The following is a 20,576-nucleotide window of genomic DNA, read 5'->3' on the forward strand; positions in this document are numbered from 1 at the left end:
CTCTCTCTCTCTCTCGTAGTCAGACGGGCGGCGCGGTCGAGTCTCGCACCTTGTGTCCGTCTGTCCGTAATTTGTATAAACCATGCAGTCCACGTTATATCGATAGATCGTAGGGTTTGAATTGCGTATGACGTGACAAAATTAGAGTGCAATGCACTCGTATTCCTGCCCTTGAATTTTATACACTAGTCTATACGTATTATATACCGTAAACTTACCTTATCGCTGTTCTGAACGCTTTAGTGTATTCTGAATGCTTCAATTTCCTTATACATATAATATACACATCGATTTGTATCATACCAGTAACTGCTCTGTAAAGAGGGAGAGAGAGAGAGAGAGAGAGAATATGTAGAAATTTATACAATTATACGTAGAGAATGTAAAGGAAATTAAAATCCTTCTGGCGGATTACAGCGCTACATCCGATGATAATTAATTCTTCGGAATATTCCAGTATTACTGGAATACAATTTTTGATTAATCGTCAACTTGTTCGAAAAGTCGTTAAGGTGGGACGTTAAATCAAGTATTGGAGAATATTTAAAGGGCCACCTCATCGACGACGAATGTCACGTATGTATGTACATTACGTACGTACAAAACAACTGATAATAGGCTTCCGCTGCGACGGTTAATTTTCAAGCGAGTCTTTACGTTAGAGCATATACTTCCAGGAGAGACACGCGCTCTCCGTATCGTGCGATTTGAAACGGCATTTGGAGAATCTAGCCGCTAGCCGGCCGACGGACCAATCGGCGCGTTGCTTTCGTTTTATGCCCATATATGGGAAGAGCTGTGGATCCGCTCGGTGGGAGAAGTTGGATGGACGAGTCTATTGCACGGCGAAGGGTGTCTCGGTAGATCGGTACGTATGTAGATACGATATACGTATGTACTATGTACCACGTATGTGGGACTGTACTGGGACTGTAATGGCGATCGAACGACAACGGCGTGCCATTTCTTTCTCTCGTATCGAGATACGCGACGATTTCTCGCGTAATCGCGAGCCTCGTGCTAAAAATACTAAAAATGAAGAGAAGGCGAGAGGACGGCGTTAGATTTAAAGAGTCGGTAAAATTGCATGCCGACCACACCTTCGGACGAGTCCACGTAAACGTGACGCGCGCGACGCGGTGCGGCGAGACGCGGAGAGGCGCAGGGCGGCGTGCGCGACGCGATACCGGCTTGGCTTACGGCTGACGGTTGTTCGCTCGGACGATCTTGCTCACAGCGTTCGCGGTGCTGCACGGTGTTCGTTCCGTTCCTGCTCGCCGATTAGCACTCTCGTCTCCGTGTTCCAATTTCTCGCGGCAGCGCTTAAACGCGGCATACAACGGCGTAAAACTACTCAGGGCAGAAAGAGGTAAGTGTGTGTGTGAGAGACGCAGTCACGTCGCTCGCGCTGTATTTTTTCTTTCAATGTTCTTTCAATTGTGGATGATTTCAATTGCGTCGGTCCTTTCGATCTCGAGTCTCGTAGGTAGGCGAGGAGAAAATGTAACGAGCGGGCGGAATCTCTTCCTTCTTGTTTCGCTCCGAGCTTTCGTGAACCGGCTTTCTCGCCTTCTTGCCTTCTTGGCGACAAGGCGACGAGTCGTTGCCACGTTGCGACTCGAGAGGACAGGTTGTCGAGTGGTCGTAGAACGCCACAGGACACGCAGGTGGTTGTGGCATCGACGCGACGCCGATGTTCTATTAATAGCAACAACTCGCTACAACGTAGTGCGTTACTAACCTACGATCACCTACGAAAGATTCGCGCTCGCTTGCTTCACGATACACGCGATAGTATGGATTATACTCGTCACCGACGAGGCTCGATTAGGAATAAAACGTACGAGATCGCTGAAACTCCATTTTTAGGCGTTTCCCGAATCGCGCGAATGCCTACATGACTTATTTCGCCGCGAATTCGTCAAAGCGATATCGAAAAATCATGTAATCGGCAGACGACGCTCGCCCAATCTATTCGGTCGAAGAGTTTGATTCGACAGTCAATTTGATAGACGGAGATGCGTTCATTGCACACACCGGCTTGACGCTTACCGTCAGGTCGTCGCCGCGTTGCGTTGCGTAGCGATAGCGGGGTGAGGAGGGTAAGGACGGTGAAGACGGTGAGGTACGTGGAGAGAGTGGGAGGGAGGCTGCGGAAACCCCTCTGTGTCAGAGTACTTCCATATATGGTAAAGAAAGCCAGGATTGGTCGAGGGTGTCCCACCCTTGTGCTCGCCGAGTGTCGGTCCGCTGCCGAGTGGGAACAACGCATCTGTTGGTATTCGTATTCGTATAATACACCGCGAGCCCCGATCCTCGGCTACACTCTGTGTTCGGTGCTGGATCGGTGCGGCAGTGTCGCCACTTAAAACTTGTACATAACTTGAACTTTTTACACGAAACGTAAGTCTATGCGAAGTGCGAAGCGATCACGATTATTCTTTATTCGTTATTCTTTATTCATTATTCATAATTGATAATTCGTAATTCGTAGGGAGGATTAGAATTCAAGTGCGTGGCGAATTCTAATATCCGGAATATCGGTAAATCTAATACGCCGGATATACGTATATGTATATTACATGTATATAGTATTTCGAACGACATCATACATGTATATTATTCATACCAAGTGCCAACGACAGGATGATGAATGTGCATTTCACTGGGTGGTGCGCGCAAGCGCGTCGAAAGTGATTTAATCTTTGTGAAGATGTTATATATTCGCGAATGTGAATGTATCCTAACTACTAAATTAATTATAATTGGCGTGATGAGGTAGTAACGGTGATTAGGTTAGATACCTATCTTGAAAAAAACGCGTCTTGAAAAACTCTGCGTCCTCTTTTTACGTCTGATGCAGCGCGATAAATTGCTTTGACTTGCAGTCGGCGATAAAATGTTATTTGTTTAAAAAATTAAAAAATGAAAATTATATTTGCCGTTTAAATCGATCGTTCGTTGTCATCTTTCATTATCGGTTGTGACAGTGTTCGAAAGGACAGAATGGAATGACACCGGTTGGATAGGACGGGGTGGGGATGGGGATGGGGTGGGGCGGGGCAGGGCGGGGCGGAGCGGGTAGCTCATGACAGGGTGCGGTTCTGATCTGATAATTAACGATAACGATAACGTTGCTTTCGCGTCTGCTCAGAGGCGTCTCCTCTGCTGTCTTAATTTTGCTTTTTCGCTACTCTCTTTTAATTCTCTCTTTCTCTCGACATACGTATTATACAGGGTGTCCCGAAAGTTCTGGCTAATCGCTTTTGCTTTTTGTAAATATTAATTACTAAAAATTGCCAGATATTGGTCTTGAATAATTTTTTACTCAAATACTATCAACTTTACAGAAAAACTGCAAGAGACAAAAATCATTTATTTTCTTCTCATACAACTCTAAGAATTCTTATCAACTTTTGTAGTACTGTATTTTCTTATTTTTATCTTATTTTCAGAAAATACGGTGTTAAACAATTCTGAAAAAATTCTCAGAACTTTATGAGAAGAAAGTAAGTGATTTTTATCTCTTGCAGCTTTTCTATAAAGTTGATAGTATTTGAGTAAAAAATTAGTCAAGATCAATATTTGACAATTTTTAGTAATTAATATCTTGTTAACTATTGCGAAAATTGCAAAATGGTAGAGGACTTTTCGGCTCAGTTTAGTCCGCTCTATCTACACCAAAATTTTCGGGACACCCTGTATACATGTGTATCGTTCGCGTCTTCTCGAATGATGGAATTATTAAATTCTTATGAAGCTTATTGTACTTTTGTATTTTTCCACGCCACCTTAATGAGTTTCGAAAACATTTACCGGCTGATAATTATTCATCGATATTTACTTACGTTTATGTAATATATTTCTTAATATATCTCTTTCTTTAATTATTTAAGTCTCGACTTTCGAGACGAGAGAGAGAGAGCTGCTCAGAATTTCATGAAATTTAATATACTTTTTAATTTCATGACATTACATTAAATTTAATGTATTTTTCATAAACATATTTAACACACATACACGTTTATTACATTTAAAAGTAATAATTACTGTAACTTAATTCATTTTTCAATTAAATCATTCACTACTTTTAATTTCGTTTACAACCACATTTATAACGAGCTTCATTTATGTACGCGTGTATGTGTGTGCGTGTAACTTGCCTCTTGGTAACGTATTGTATACTTGCGCGCGAAAATATTGTCTCGTTATATAAACTAATTGTGATATCAACATTTGTTTTGTAGATAAAGCAAGTAAGCAAACATGTGTGACGAGGAAGTTGCCGCGCTCGTAGTCGACAATGGATCCGGTATGTGCAAGGCTGGCTTCGCCGGGGATGATGCTCCCCGCGCCGTCTTTCCCTCGATTGTCGGCAGGCCACGCCACCAGGGTGTCATGGTTGGTATGGGACAGAAAGATTCTTACGTCGGTGACGAAGCTCAATCCAAGAGAGGTATCTTGACGCTCAAATATCCGATCGAACACGGCATCGTTACCAACTGGGACGACATGGAGAAGATTTGGCATCACACATTCTATAACGAACTGCGAGTAGCTCCGGAAGAACATCCGGTTCTCCTTACCGAGGCACCTTTGAATCCCAAGGCTAATCGCGAAAAGATGACACAAATTATGTTCGAGACGTTCAACACTCCCGCCATGTACGTGGCGATTCAAGCTGTACTATCGCTCTACGCGTCCGGTCGTACTACCGGTATCGTGCTGGATTCAGGTGATGGTGTTTCTCACACTGTACCGATTTACGAAGGATACGCCCTGCCACACGCTATCCTTCGTTTGGATTTAGCAGGCCGCGATTTGACCGACTATCTTATGAAGATTCTCACGGAGAGAGGATATTCCTTCACTACTACTGCCGAACGAGAAATTGTTCGCGACATCAAGGAGAAACTTTGCTACGTCGCGCTCGACTTTGAACAAGAAATGGCCACAGCGGCCTCTTCCTCCAGTTTGGAGAAGAGTTACGAGCTTCCCGACGGTCAGGTCATCACTATAGGTAACGAACGATTCCGTTGCCCCGAGGCTCTCTTCCAACCCTCCTTCCTAGGCATGGAAGCTTGTGGCATTCACGAGACTACGTACAACTCGATCATGAAGTGCGACGTCGACATCCGTAAGGATCTGTACGCCAACACTGTTCTATCCGGCGGTACCACCATGTATCCTGGCATAGCCGACAGAATGCAGAAGGAGATCACTGCCTTAGCTCCGTCTACTATGAAGATTAAGATTATTGCCCCACCCGAGAGGAAATACTCTGTATGGATCGGTGGATCGATTCTCGCGTCGCTTTCTACCTTCCAACAGATGTGGATCTCGAAGCAGGAATACGACGAGTCTGGACCTTCCATCGTCCACAGGAAGTGCTTCTAAACGCGTTCTCGATTACATTTACTATCATTCCCCGATCCCCGAGACTTTGAGAAATGAGAGAGAGAGAGAGAGAGAGAGAGAGAGACAGAGGGAGAGAGCGAGAGAGAGAGAGAGGGGCTTTTGTCTCGTTTCGCAGGCGGACGTAACATCAACTTCCGCGACGATTGCCCTTTGGTTCCTCCGGGGCAAAGGTAGCTTCTTTCAATTCGGATGTACGTGTTTAAGATGCGTTGAGGTAAGCGTCTCCGATTAAACGAGAGGAGAGACAGAGAGACAGAGAGAGAGAGAGAGAGAGAGAGAGAGAGAGAATGAGAGAAAGAAAGAAAGAGAGGAGCTTACGATATATCGCCCTCCTTCCGCGATTGTTCCTCGGTCTTGGCGGTAACCCAAAATAAATCGACGGCTCATTCTTGCTCGTTTTAAACGTGGCCATTTTCCATCGTTTTTCATCTATTCGATATAACGATCTTAAACATGTGCCCCGATTTCTGAATACCTTTTTCTACCTTATAGTATCGAGTCCTTTGTATTATATATTTGAATAAAACTTGTGTCTCTACGGTAGCATTTAGTCAAACATTCCTCCCGAGACATTCTTCTCTCAACGCGAGAGTATAAAATGCTTCTTTTGTGTTAGACTCTCCCGTAAACATCGATTGCCGATTTTCTTCGAAAATTCGAGCAAGAAACGTTCACGCGGATAACTCTACAATTTCTGTCGCGGGAAGGACCGTTGATTGATGATACTCTTCTCGTGGATAGAGAGACGGCAGAGTTCGGATAAGATGGCAATCAACGTCGATCAATGCATTCCGATCAATGTGCGGTATTTTTAAGAGATGCTTGCGTCAAAACTGAACATACATTGTACGTCATTCCGCGCAGAGACGAACCTCTGACTTCTTACCTGTTTCATTCCGTTTACCATTACAATTTGCCTATCGTTGAGGGAAAATATGGCCTCCCACCCCCTCTTTTTTCTTTCTTTTTCCTTTTTTTTTTTTACATGATGGGGTAAACCGCTGATCCGGAAAGGTTCTACCAACGTTCGCTAAAATAAACGAAAAAATGATAGGCACCACGGTTTCGACCCCGTAAGTTAGCCAAAGTATTATAATTTATTCCCATTGTATTGCGCAAGACCATTCACGTACACATCTTAAAGACTACTTTAGACTTATGGGATTATAAAATAAAAGTCTGAAAAATATGATTGTGATTTATAGTTTTTTCATTAAATCGTCCCAACCTTCCGCTCTCCACATTTCGATCTTTTCTAAAGTAACCTTAATTTTTCTATAGTAGATTGCTAATCTTTAGGAGGTGTAAACCTTTCTCGTATTCCTATAATTTTTCTCGTTTAGTGCACGCCGATCTTTTTACGAGTTTTTAGTTTTTCTATTACATCCGTAATGCAAATTGATATTTTACTCTTTCTTTCTTCCCTGAGCTCGGAAGATTGTAATTTTATTATCTACTTGGAGCTCTGCAAAGTTCTTTCGAAAGTTACTTGCACCTCGATATTTTTCCTAAGGAAAGATTTTCTTAAATTGGTGTCGACAAATTTATAATTGTATAAGAATTCTAGGCAAATCTATACAAATAGATATATAAAGCGAAAAATTGATTAAATAATAGAGATAAAAAAATGATAGAGAGAGAGAGAGAGAGAAAGAGAGAGAAGGGTAGTAGTAACATAACAGTAACAGAATAGATCTATAAAATAGATACATAAAATAATTGCAGTCGAAATCCAAATATTTCAATTTAAGAGATAATCTTATCTTACACAGTTTACTTGATAAAATTACCTAATTGTAAATTGGAATGATCGTTTAATACTTGGACGAAAATATGATCGGTTGATTTCGGAGCAATATTTGTAAATGATTCTCCATCCATCTCTTTCCCCTTCCTTCGTCTATCTCTTTTCTTCTCGCGGCATGTAAATTATACGTTCACACACACACACGACACGCACACACACACACACACACACTTGAGGTGGCTGATTTTGAACAAGATGAAAGACGTGAGTGCAGCATGTCAACATCTTTATGATAAGTACAGTTGCGTTGTCGTATCAATGGGAAAGTACGTATCAACAAGTCGATGATCATCGGCGTTTATCAGTGGTTAGTAGATGGATATGTGAACAAGACGAGAGAGTAAGTGAACGAGACGAGACTAAACGAAACGAGAGGAGACGCGACATCCTGTCAGATACTTGCGTGGTTTGAGAATTAAACGCTGGTTCGACTCGAGAGAGATGCCCGAGGAGAATATTAACGATCAGTATCCAACATGGGTAAGGAAAAGAGAGAGTTAATTTTGTTTTTTCCGCATATACTTATTTATATTGTCCATAATTGACATATAGTACCGAGTTTACTGACCCTAACCTCAACTTCTTTTTCAGTCAATATAAATATAGTAGTTAATAGTAGATTAGACTAGATTAAATAGTTGGCGGTTAAAGAGATCTCCGTCGTAGGTTGGACTCGTGTACATCTTCAATCTCATTGTTGGAACAGGCGCTTTGACTTTACCCGCTGTATTTAGTCGAGCAGGATGGGCACTTGGATTAAGTGTCATTTTAGTGTTGGCGTTCATCAGGTATATATGTAGAAAGAATTTTTTGCATTTAAACTTTTTCAAATCTAAACTTATTTCGTCTCATTAACTTTCTTCTTCCTTATAGTTTTATCACAGTTACATTTGTCATAGAAGCAATGGCATCTGCCAATGCTATTGTTATGTGGAGACATACGCAACATCGAAAACGTGTAAGTGTTTTCCAACTTGTTTAGCTTTCTATACAGGACAACTGAGTGTATTGCAGATATTTTAGAAAGCTGTGCAAGGTAACATTATGGCAAGAGATAGATTGGCATATTTGATGTGTTAGCAGCGGTACATATATATATATATATATCATTTTGTTATTTGCGCATATACGTGTTGTAACATTGAAAACTGAAATACTTTTCAGGTTTTACAAACGATAAGCGAACCTGGTCTTTCCAATTCAGATTCGGAAGACACTCCATTGGTAGCTCCTCCTTCAACCAGTCCAGATTGTTTGGATACGACTTGTAGATATTATGTAATTTGCGATAAAATAGAAATGGGACAGATGGCATCCATCTTTTTTAACAGATTTGGCACTACTCTATTTTATTTATGTTTCGCTATATATCTATATGGAGATTTAAGCATTTATGGTGCAGCAATCGCAAAGTCACTAGCAGATGTCGCCTGTACTTATTTGCCAAAAAATCTTACCTGCAATGATACTGTACCAGATACTGAACTTTGCTGGGAAGGTTCTATGTTTACTCGACTGGATGTGTATAGAATATTTCTGGTATGTCATCGATTTGCAAAATTACACACATTTTGGTTCTTTTGATTTTGCTGAGATCAAGGATCCTGCATTTCTTTTTCACATTTTTTGTAAGCATATCAGTTCATCCTTATTGTCATCAAATATTAAACAAAGATAAATGCTGACAAGCGCCGTAAATGCAAAACGGTATGATAATGATTGTTGTGCTATTTTTATTTATTTTCAGACCATGTTTGTATTATTATTGGGTCCCTTTGTATTTTTCAACGTTCAAAAGACCAAGTATCTTCAACTACTGACTTCGGTAATGCGATGGCTCGCATTCACTATAATGATCGTATATGCTATAAAAAATCTTTTTGTATACGGCCCTCGTGGCGATCCACCTATCGCAAATTTAGCCGGTAAGCTGTGAATTTATATGATTACTAACAGATTAGTGTCATTAGATATACAGAATAATTGTGAATAAGTATCAACGATATTAACAATACTGTTAATTATCATTTTTCAGGAATTCCAAGTCTTTTCGGTGCTTGCGTTTACTCCTTCATGTGTCATCATTCGTTACCGGCCTTGGTTACACCAATAGCGAACAAGTCTAAACTAAGTCAATTCCTAGCTCTCGATTACACCCTAATCGCTTTCTTTTATTTACTATTAGCTTTAACTGGTATCTTTGCCTTTCATCGTTTAGACGATCTTTATACTTTGGATTTTGGACCACGTGGCTTAGGCAATTGTTCCAAGAGTGACAATATTTTTATGCTCCTTATGGAGTATTTTTTAGCCCTTTTCCCAGTATTTACTTTGAGTACCAGTTTCCCCATTATAGCAATTACACTCCGAAATAATTTGCAGACACTTTTTTTAAAAGAAGATACATCTTACAATTTATGTCTTCGGAAACTCGTCTTCCCCGTCTTGGCGATAATACCACCGTACTTGATCGCGATTATTACCAAAGATCTGTCAATATTAGTTGGTATCACAGGCTCGTACGCTGGAGCAGGAATACAGTATTTAATACCTACATTTTTAGTTTATTACGCCAGGCAAAAGACTAACAAGATTATCGGCCTTGGGGTCATGAACAAATTCGCAAGTCCTTTCTCAGGCAAGTATTGGTTAGTTTTCGTCGTAGTATGGGCTATTACTTGTATGATTTTAGTATCGGTTAATTTCATACAAATACATTTGCCAAAATCTTAGATCAGTCAATAACAAAATCAATATCATTTATATCAAAAGAGAAAAGAACTTTATGTTTGTGCTAAAAGCTCCATCATAGAGACGAATGCAGGATATTTACGAGAAACTTGATGGATATCTATTAATACGTTTCAAAACTTATCACAGCAAAAATGTAGATATCATAGATTATGTTTATACGTCACTCTTAATCAGGTTTAATAATATCCGTTGTTATGAAATTGTAATCATTTCTCTGAAGAATGGAATGATTGGGATTGGCCAATGTCATAACTATATATCAATTAATATAATCGATGTTATTAAATTCGATTATAAGGATGTCGTATAAATGTAGTCATAGAATTATCCAGAGCCAACAGTCAGTCAATATTGGTATCAACTAAAGTAACTAAAATAACTCCAAAGTGATAGGCACGAGATAAGAGCGACGATACAGTAAGATCTGAAACGTGACTAATCTCTGAAATCCTTCAACAAATAATAAGCTTTTTACAATAAGCCATTATCTAAACTTCAAGTCTTAAGTCGTAAGAAATTGACCAATCAGGCGATTATTTTTTAAAGCTTAGATAATGGTTTATTGTAGAAAACCCATAAGGCGATCATTATTTATGGCAGGATACGTACATATGTACATACAGTAAACCAGACAATACTTCGATACACACAAGATATCCGATACGGTGTGTACAAGTCAAATATCGGATAGGTTCAACGAGTTCAACGTAGGAGATATTTAGAAATGTAGAAATCTGTAGAAGAAAAGGTTTATAACATATATTTTACTTTTTTGTTCCGGGTCAGACGTGCATGATTTTTCTTTATTATATAGATATTCTAATGAATTTCCGTCATTGTATTTATATTTTTTTATACGCTAAAATAATTCATGTTTGTGTATTTTTAATAAAATAATATTAGCGTATGTGATAGTAGAGGCAATAGCAAAAGTATGATATTACGATGATGTTCTTTTTGAGATTGTATTTTTGTACGAAATACGTATGTGAAACTGCCAAAAAGGTATTTGCAGTACGTCCGTCACATTTGTAGGTCTGCTGTTTCTTATTGCTGCATTGTGTGTACTAGTTTAGAAAGTGCATCAATAAAAAACAGATCTTGTATGTATATACAGATACACAGGATACGAATGTAGCATATAATAAAGAATATTGTAAACTATGTGCATATGCGCGAGCATGTGTGCCGTGCGCGCATACAAATAAGCGCGCGCAAAAAGCAACTGAAATGGATAATAATAAATAGTTGATCGTATGTACAAGTTCCTCTATCAATTTATTCGCACCAGCACACGCGTGCGCGCAAACATACACATTTCTACATCCTTGTATTTACTTTAAACTGAGAGATCTGCATGAAACAGATCTATATTTCTTAACAGATATATATTTCTCTTTAAGATTTCAACGATACCAGACAGTACGATAAAAGCGCGATAATATTTTTGATAAAATTTTATGTCCTTGATCAAGTGAATTAGCGTGGAATGTCTTTGTTATTTAAGCACAGTATCTGTGAAATCTTGATTATTATAAAGCAACTTTATTATTTTTACGCATATCTCGCATATCGTGACAATAGACTATATATAATAATAATTGTAATAAACAAAGGACGAATTAGTATTCTATTCAAAGAGATTAGTGAATTACTCGGAAATTAACTTATCACAATAATTTTGTATTTGTTTTCGAATAAATTCCGAGAGGTAACAATGGTATAGGTGCAACCTGTGCGCTTAGCAAAAGATTACATTTCATCAATTTTCAATAAGCGAAAATTTGTCACGTTGCATCTCAAGCTGTGAAAGGAAAAGTAAAAAAAAAAAATACGCTGTTTTTTTACGTACGTAAAATTACACATACGTGTACGAGAATCATATACGGTGTCATATGTATACGAACGCAAGTGAACACTTTGGAGTGAACATATATGCTATTAGGTAATGTATACCCTGCACAATTCGAGTACATATTTACAATAAATAGCACTTTCGTGTACATGTATGTAGACTATTTGATTTATCCTTTTGGTTTCCAACGGACGAGCTTCTTACTAGATTAAATTAAATTGAGATATTTGAGTGAGATATTAGATGATGGATATCTCCAAGCTGCGTACATTTGGAAATTAATTTGTACTAGTTATCCTTTCTTTCCATTCGTCAGTCTTGAATATTACGAATACTGCACATACTTATCTATTGATATACAATGTTGTCAAAGTCTTGTAAACTTATTTTTTACCTGATAGTCAACTTGATTTGAAATTGTTGTATTTTGAGATATGTGTCTTTGTGTTTTGGCATTGATTTAAATCGAGATATCAACATGTGTGTGCGTGTTACATATAACGTAGTAATTAATATTATTGAGTAATTAATATATTGAGGCTACACATTCTTATTCTTTTTTTCTTGGTTACTTAAAAAAAAAATTCGAATAGCTTGAACAAAGACAAAAATATATATCACATATCGTCGCGTGTGACAACAGAATTTATATGCGCATGTGTAGATCCAGAGAGCATAATGGCTAGATTCGTTATATTTTATAAATATTAATGTTTACAAGAGACTCTTTATAGACTAACTACTAATCAAAGTTTGTTATAAAGAAAAATCCGTGCAGAGGACAAGGACTTTAATAATATATATCTATTAATTCGACGAAACGAGTTAATCTGTACGTCAAGTAATACTGATGAGCTCTCTTCTTCTTCTTCTTCTTCTTCTTCTTCTTTTATAAATTAGACAATTATTCGTAATTATTTAAATAGGGACAGTGCGTATCCTCGTGACCTACACACTCTATTACCGGATCATGCGCGCTGTCCCACATTCCTGGACCACATTGTCGACATAGTCCGGCTAATGTGCAAGGTAATCGCACGAGTTGACGGAAATGATGAAGCAAGCCTCGTGCCTTTCTAAGTATAATGTTCCCATCCATGTACATGGCCAATGAACTGAAATGCAGCAACATTTCGTCCGTTCGAAGATCTTGGGCGATCACGTCGTCCGCATAAACGCACATTATAGCGAGGCAAAGAAATAAGTGGAAATGATCTGTTAAATAATTGACCCAGCAGGCTTCCCACATGACCAACGCAATCTCGGTTGGGAATTCTCTCTTTAAGCATCTGCAGCGGGAAAAAAGTGAAATAAAGATAAAATTATGCGCGAGCTGTATGTAAAATCCAAAAATTATGTAAAATCTACTATAATACTATAGTATAGCGTAATTTTCACTATTAAATGAGATATATGTATACGTGTGGGACATAGTTGTACGTACAAGAGTATCCATCGATGACAAAAAAGAAGCTCCAAGGCATCCGCGTGTTTTTGAAGATGCGTGTAAAAATCTGGTACCATGATTCTTACTAATTCTCGAAGATAGCACAGATTTCTATCCATATCTGTATCCGTCGGAGTGCACACGGCTACCGATCTTTGCATCAAACCCGCGAAACACCAGAAGGCCTCGATTTCAGAGTTGAGTTCGGCTAGTAATGGAGCCAAGAGGTCGGACATTCCTTGAGTGTAACCCAAGCGGCAATTGTATACCGCGTAATTGAGTAAAATATTCCTGCGAGAGAAAACGGGAGAAAAAAGAAATAATAACAAGCCACGCAAATAATATGATATGTATAGCAAATTGGGGATGAGGGAGAGAGGAGATTCTTGGAAGCATTAGAGTAACTTGTCTGGATACTCACTTCATTATTTCGACATTGGGATTACCCTCACCGGCGTAATATGGATTAGCCCTATCCGTGCGAACAACATCTTTCTCCACTATGCACACTACGTTTCGCCAGAAACGCTCGGCTTGCTCTGGATTCATGTTCAGTCTGCGTTTCTGTATTTCTTCATACTCTTGCTGTCTAATGGCGTCGATCTGCTCTCTATCCTCGTACGTACTTTGATAAGAGTAACAGTGCAACAGGAAAGGCCAAACGATCTTTCGTAACGCTGGTTCCAAACCTCCAAAAAATATTCCCTTACGAAGAGCGAGGTCGTCCTCCATCTGGCCCCGTTCGTTCAATAAATCTTTCCAAGCTAGCGACGTGATCATCGGTACTTGACCCTCCTCGGGATGCAGCTCGTCTCGGCTTACTTCCGGCCGACATACCATAAAATGCCTGCGTAACGCGTTACAGTATCAATAGTCGTATCAATAGTCGTATCAATGAATATATCATAAATCGACAGAGTTATTCGAGAGAGAAATTTGCAATTTTTATTAACATTACATTCTAATAATGCCTGACCTGTACGGCAAAGTCTCTTCCGTGTCGGTGTTTAAACGCGGATAAAGCAGTTGATGCCACTGATGTAGAATCGCGGCTAGCCGGTCCAAGCCACCGTGATGGAAATGCAAGATCTTGTATTGACTCTCCCTGCTCGCGACGACCAACTGACCGCAGGTGCAAGCAGGATCGGCGAAAAACAGCCGCAAGGATCGCATCTCGCTGAGATCTACCGAGAACCTTCTGCATCGATGTGCTCTACGCAACGTCACAGGCGATGCGGTCGCGCTCTCCGGAAAGACAAGATTGTGTTGTAACGCTAGGAGTTCCGGAGACCTCATCCACGACGGCATTTCTTCCGCTGCAGAAAAACAAGGTAATCGCTAGTATCGTTAATCGTACGAGAAGAATTATTTATTGGCATTTTTTCTATCCTACCATCGGTGGATATCGAGATGGACCAACTGCACGTCGACGTTAACGACAAGCTGCGACTCTTTACGCTGACATCGTCGCGGTACGAGAAGCGTGGCTCCTCGTCGATCTCGTTAAAACAGTCCCGCTCTTTCAGCAGTCGATCTCCAGCATCGCTCTTTTCGTTGCTCGAGTCCGCTCGATTCGGACGATTCTCGATCTCGGTCTCGGTCTCGGTCTCGATAGCGGTGGCGGCATTTTCGTCGTTGCGATCGAGAGTGATGTCTGGGTTTCGGTGAGGTGAAAAGGCGTAACTGGAACGACAGATGGAACTGGAACAAACGCGTTCGCAGTCTCCGCAATCGACGGGCTCCTTTGCCTCCAAGCACACATCTAGTTTCCCATTTCCGTTATCGTTCTCGGTACCATTTTCATTTTCATGTTCATGTTCATGTTCATGTTCATTTTCATTTTCGTTCTCCAGCTCGCGTCTCACATCCGAAACGTTGAGGGAATTCCCCGGGCCGGGGGTCGGGATACGGGAACTCGGGCAGGTTGCGGCCGCGTTCCTGCTACTCAGGTTCTCCAACGCCGTAGGATGTTTGCGCAACGTGCTGTTGGGTATCCAACTTAGGTGCAAGGTCGGTATTGGCAAATTGTTGGAATTGTTGTTCAGCTTGCAAGTTATAGTCATGTAACCAGGATGATGCACCACGTCGGCGTGCTGTCTCATCAACGTGGGAGGGTGCACGCAGACGTTATTTTTGCAGAATAATGCCTCGCCGTCTTGATAAACGACGCGCCGGTTGTCCTGGCCGCACTCACCAAGGATGTAGTTGCTCGCTTTTCTCCAAATATTTGGAAGAGGCATTGTCGATCGAGCTGTTACTTGATCCAGGGTCAGTTTCTTTTCGCTGTTAGTTTCTTTTTTTTCGCTGTAAAAAGACATTGATAAGTAGTCGCATGAAAGTCTTAATTAATAGTTTGTTATAGCTACGCTTACTTGTGAGATGAACGGCGGCGACGGCGGCGACGACGACGACGACGACGACGACGACTCTTTTGCCTTAAGAAATAAGAGTTGAACAAAATTCTGAAATGACGAGCGACATTGTTGTTGCAAACGGAGCCAGTCGGAAGAGGACTTGGGACGGAGGGTGAACATAATCACGATTATGTAATAGTAATTAAAAGCACCGGATGGATTGGATTCGCCTAGAGGTAGATGATCGTCCACGACGACTTGTCTTTCTGCGCAGCGTACGTGAATATATGCGCGCTTACGCACGCGAGCGCGTTATCATTATCACTTATTGTTAGCCTCGTTACATACCATTACATACGGAGCACACTCGGAGCATACAATACGCAATAATACGTATCCGCGTCGTAATCGTAACATCCCGCGTTGTCGCCGCCTTCCGAATCGCACCGTTTCCACGATAACGAATCCCGAGACAACAACTCTGTCATTCTTCGCTCTTCCTCGCAGAGTGAAAGATGGATAAGTATTCTGGAAAAAACTCAAGAAATCTCGACTGCGTTACGAGTCACTCTTGAAACGCTGTACTCGGAATGTACTCTTAATTGGGATGGAAAAAATAAAATCGACGAGATCATCTGCACGGCAGTTGAGCAGTCAGCGATTTCTAAATCGCTGAAAGGTTCAGGCTGGCATTCTTAATTTCTTACTACTTGTAGTACTGGTGGTTTCATACGCGACCGCCGCGCCGCGCCGCGCCGTCGTCGTTGCCGCTACAACGCGCAAGCACGCGCAACTGCGAATTTGTCGAGTTTGTCATAAAATCCGCTTCAATTCGCCAGAGTCTACGTTCTAAAGACGCTGCGCTATCTATCGTAAGAGTGTATCTGCAAAAGTATTTCATTCTCCAAAAATGAACGTGCGACGACAGGAACGAAGAGCGTAGCTCAACGACGCATTTATATTTTTTTTTTACCACTAGGAACATGTGGATATACTATCCCTCTTTTCTACCTGCTTCTATCCTAGATCAATATTTCCATTTCATCACGGAACCTACCAAGCCTATCCTACTATCCGACTCACTGACATTTCGCTACATTTGCCATGGGCTGTGCCTGGCCGTAGACCGTTTTTATCGATTATTCGCCGTTTTCGCGCGCTTCGCTTTCACTTTCAATCGATCGTCCAATTTCTCTCCCGTACGCACAATTTCTTTCTCTCTTTTTCTTACTCGACGCTAAAGTCACATCGATTATGTTGTGAAATTGCAACAACGGATCTCAATCATTTCACACTTAATTCAGAATGTTGCAATTAAGTGCGAGCTTTAGTCGTTTTAACGTATTTGTAATCATAGTAGATTTTCAAATAATGTAAGTGCATGATGTTTAATTTTGTGAGAGAGAAAGAGAGAGAGAGAGAGAATCCTTTAACAATATACATTATATCGAAATTAAACATTTGTTATGAATCGCTGTACTATCGATTGCAACAATAGTTTAGTGAAACTCATAGTTAAAGAGTATCTTGTGATCGTTGTCACCTGACACCAGTCCTGACTTTGGTCCACGTTTAAGATACGATATTGTAGAATATGCTGAAAAGTGAAAGTCCTCTTGTAGATAACCGTTTATCAGCAAATACCCTACGATAGCCTCTGCGGTTTCTCTCGTAAAATTTGGCACAGGTACGTTAGAAACTCGCAATGACGAGGCACCTTTACCATACCAAGCATCTACCAGTTTCAGTGCGGTCAATCGTGTTTCACTTTGCACAGCTTTAGTCATAATCTGATACAATTGTCTACAATAATATGCTACGTCGATCTGCTTTCTAACGCTTACAGATTTCCTACAATGATCACACATCTCTGCGCAGTCGTTTTCTTTCCAATTTTCTTCAAAGTGAGTCGCTATTAAACTCCGTCTACAGGAAGTTTCATCTAAGCAGTAAGCCAATACTTTATACAAATTTTGCAATCCGACTTTATCTTGAAACACCATGGTACTTAATTTAAATATATCCGCTAATCTATAGAGCACAAGACACACCGACTTTTTGCCATCTCTACCCGCTCGACCACTCTCCTGATAAAAATTTTCCATCGATTTGGAAACGCAATGATGAATCACGAATCGCACGTCCGGCTTGTCAATACCCAATCCAAAAGCGATAGTTGCCACCACCACTTGATACTTGCCTGACATCCACTTGGAGTAAACTTCTGATCGGTAATTGGCTTCGAGCATTGCGTGATAGCATCCAGCCTTGATACCTCTGCCTCTCAAATCAGTTGTCAATTGTTCCGCGTCTTTAATCGTAGTCGTGTAAATTATACCCGACTTGCCGTTAAATCGATTCTTCAGCAGATTTTCTATCATCGCGAGACATGTCTCCTTATCGGCCGGTTTGCGACGAACTTCATAATATAAATTGGGTCTATTGAATGAAGCTCGTAAAATTAGGCAACCACTAATGTCTAGCATTTTCTGCACGTCTACGATGATTTTAGTCGGGGCCGTTGCAGTGAGACCTAGAATCGGTACTCCAGGGAACATAGATTTCAATACTCCCAAGAACTTGTAATCTGGTCTGAAATCGTGTCCCCATTGACTACAGCAATGCACCTCGTCGATCGCAAACCGTTCTAGATGACCCAACTCGTACGCTTTTTGCAGTTTATTCATGAAGCGATTGGACTTTGCCATGTATTCAGGTGTTATATAAATCAGTTTGAGAGGACAACTTTTATCCACGAGGGCCGTCATAGTCATTTTGATGCTCTCCTTATCAGCCTTCGCACACAGCATAGTAGCCTTTATATCGAGTTTACGCAATCCGTGCAACTGATCTTCCATCAAGGATACTAATGGTGAAATTACCACCGTTATACCTTTACTCATCACAGCCGGTAATTGATAACATAAACTTTTGCCACCACCCGTAGGCATGATCAATATCACATCTTCCTTGGACATGATCGCATTCATAGTCGGTAACTGTAACTCTCGTAGCTTTTCTATCTTGAATACGTTCTTTAACGTCTCTGTGAGTTTTACAGACCAAATGAAATCCGCATTGTTCCAATTCTTCTTGGACAGAGAAAAACTTTTCTTTAAAAGAGCATCGTCGCGCAATTTCTCTTTCCGTTGTGTCAATAATCTCCTACGATCCTGCAATTTCTGTAGGTCATTCTCTATCTGTTGTAGCTCATAATCAATGGCAGCTATCTCGTTGTTCTCCGTAGCTAAAATTTTCGAGGACAAGTTTCTTAGTATGTAATCCTAATCTCACAAGGAATTAAGCTAATAATAGAGTTTTTGCAATACCGTTTATCTAGATACGGTGAGGCACTAAGGTCAAGTTTATCTTCTTCTCAACAACTACTTTAATGAAGAAAAGGATAACGTGAGACTTTAGCGTTCACTGTGTCTGCATATTCACGTTATTGCAAAAAATCCATGATATCTCAAACGATTTGATTATATCATAAACTGCTAGGAAGCAGTGTATTCTGTCGATACAAATCTCGAGATTGAAATTAATTAATAACGCTTCTCTATTCGTTATGTTGACGTGTTTAATGACGTGCAAAAGTAAAGAACGTACAATGAATTTTGGGAATGTTACAGCAAAAAAATGTTTCATTTTACACACTTAACCAACCTTGACACTCGTCATCTATCATAATTACGTCTCTAGCGTTGCTAATAGACATCCTAATCGACTATATCCTTCACGTTGAAATCCAAAGTGAAATTTAATAAATCACAAAGATACAGCTGTTTGTTTTTTATCAACATTGAACTGTTATTAACCCTAATAACCTACAACATCTTGCCACATTTTTATATATCAAAAAAGGTGCATTCAGATTCAGGATTGCCAACTTTTTAGGAGGTTTTTTCACGAGGTAAGAAGACTCAACTGAAAAAAGGTGAAACCATAGAATGATTTCTTCAAGAAGGGTCACTTTTCATGCGACGCTGAAACGCTTGTTTTCTAACGTCAAAAGGATCACGTAACCACAATTATTGCCAGCGATGACAACTAAAATCAATGAAAAGGGTTTACAGCGTTGAATTTTGAGCGACAACTTAACCTATTTTGAAACGATAGTACAATATATAAGTAGAGTCCCATTTTATAAGAGATGCGCAAATGGGATTCGCTTGCTGAAAATCGAGAATATCGGATCCGCAGCTGATTGATTATCAATACAAAGCAGCTGGGCCTCTATTCTGCACTAAAGATTCTGTATAAAGCCAAAACACAATGTGAAAGAATAGCGATAGCGGTAGGAATAACCTATAAATAGATTTCAACCTATCAGAAAGGATATATTCCAGTGTATCTGATTTCTGATAGGTTGAAATCATGTTATTCCTATTACTATCGCTATTCCTTCACATTGTGTTTAAGGCTTAAGATTCTAGAGGTTAGATTAGGTTAGGTTAGGTTAAGTTGAGGTATTCTAATACTACATTAAGAAACATTTTTATTTTTCAACATTATAAATAATATTAAATAACAGATTGCAAAACTTGCGAAATAACAATTGAGAAATGCAGACTAAATCGGTATGTGACATCAATATTTTAAAAACATCTAAGTAAGTAAAATTATCATCATATGACATATTTTGTTGATCATTATCTTACAGGAGCCAACTTTTTTAATAAAATTGTTTATAATGTTGGAAAATAAGAATGTTTCTTAATGTAATATTGGAGTATCTTCAATATCTAACTTCTAGAATCTTACACAGGATCTTTAGTATAGCTATTTTGTATTGATAATTGATCAGCTGCGGGACCGACATTCCTGGTTTTGATTGGTGACCGCTCAGCCAATCAGCGAGCGAATCCCATTTGAGCATCTCTTATAATATAGGATTCTAATATTGGGTCATCTAAAAAGTATCCGCGGTTTTTTTGTCAC

The 20,576-nt window shown here is 40.0% G+C and overlaps 4 protein-coding genes and 1 long non-coding RNA gene across 10 annotated transcripts in view; 3 read left to right on the forward strand and 2 right to left on the reverse strand.

Annotated features, from left to right (window-relative positions):
- Positions 1-1,164: 1,164 nt before the first annotated feature.
- On the forward strand, positions 1,165-6,607 carry LOC105144390 (actin related protein 1). Its single transcript, XM_011053273.2, has 2 exons — positions 1,165-1,369; positions 4,248-6,607. The coding sequence occupies exon 2, from the start codon at positions 4,267-4,269 to the stop codon at positions 5,395-5,397; it is 1,131 nt and encodes a 376-aa protein (XP_011051575.1). The 5' UTR covers positions 1,165-1,369; positions 4,248-4,266; the 3' UTR covers positions 5,398-6,607.
- Positions 6,608-6,746: 139 nt separating this feature from the next.
- LOC105144391 (putative sodium-coupled neutral amino acid transporter 12) lies at positions 6,747-11,243 on the forward strand. 2 transcript variants are annotated; one of them, XM_087411788.1, is made up of 6 exons: positions 6,747-7,705; positions 7,817-8,013; positions 8,099-8,183; positions 8,390-8,764; positions 8,973-9,150; positions 9,261-11,243. In XM_087411788.1, exons 3-6 carry the CDS (start codon positions 8,130-8,132, stop codon positions 9,956-9,958), a joined length of 1,305 nt encoding a protein of 434 aa, XP_087267914.1. In that variant the 5' UTR covers positions 6,747-7,705; positions 7,817-8,013; positions 8,099-8,129; the 3' UTR covers positions 9,959-11,243. The 2 variants fall into 2 exon arrangements, with proteins under 2 accessions (XP_087267914.1, XP_011051578.1); XM_011053276.2 differs by having other exon boundaries at positions 7,892-8,013.
- On the reverse strand, positions 11,239-15,710 carry TBC1D16 (TBC1 domain family member 16). Its single transcript, XM_011053278.2, has 6 exons — positions 15,654-15,710; positions 14,675-15,585; positions 14,258-14,597; positions 13,703-14,128; positions 13,279-13,572; positions 11,239-13,123 (listed from the first exon to the last, which is right to left on the reverse strand). The coding sequence occupies exons 2-6, from the start codon at positions 15,519-15,521 to the stop codon at positions 12,739-12,741; spliced, it is 2,292 nt and encodes a 763-aa protein (XP_011051580.1). The 5' UTR covers positions 15,522-15,585; positions 15,654-15,710; the 3' UTR covers positions 11,239-12,738.
- On the reverse strand, positions 15,654-19,524 carry LOC105144393 (ATP-dependent DNA helicase Q1). Of its 2 annotated transcripts, XR_015546887.1 has the most exons (3): positions 19,302-19,524; positions 15,984-18,882; positions 15,654-15,716 (listed from the first exon to the last, which is right to left on the reverse strand). XR_015546887.1 is itself a non-coding variant. In XM_011053277.2 (2 exons), exons 1-2 carry the CDS (start codon positions 19,351-19,353, stop codon positions 17,135-17,137), a joined length of 1,800 nt encoding a protein of 599 aa, XP_011051579.1. In that variant the 5' UTR covers positions 19,354-19,524; the 3' UTR covers positions 15,654-17,134. The 2 variants fall into 2 exon arrangements, 1 of the variants encoding a protein (XP_011051579.1); XM_011053277.2 differs by having other exon boundaries at positions 15,654-18,882.
- The window catches only part of LOC105144392 (uncharacterized), a 41,844-nt gene continuing 38,458 nt past the window's right edge, over positions 17,191-20,576 (forward strand). For all 4 annotated transcript variants that reach the window (XR_015546892.1, XR_015546890.1, XR_015546893.1 and 1 more), the window contains exons 1-2: positions 17,191-17,322; positions 17,482-17,584. This is a non-coding gene — a long non-coding RNA (uncharacterized LOC105144392). The remainder of the gene's footprint in view (positions 17,323-17,481; positions 17,585-20,576) is intronic.

Source organism: Acromyrmex echinatior, chromosome 12 (assembly GCF_024713525.1).
Source record: "Acromyrmex echinatior isolate Ae372 chromosome 12, ASM2471352v2, whole genome shotgun sequence".
Classification (NCBI taxonomy): Eukaryota; Metazoa; Arthropoda; class Insecta; order Hymenoptera; family Formicidae; genus Acromyrmex; species Acromyrmex echinatior.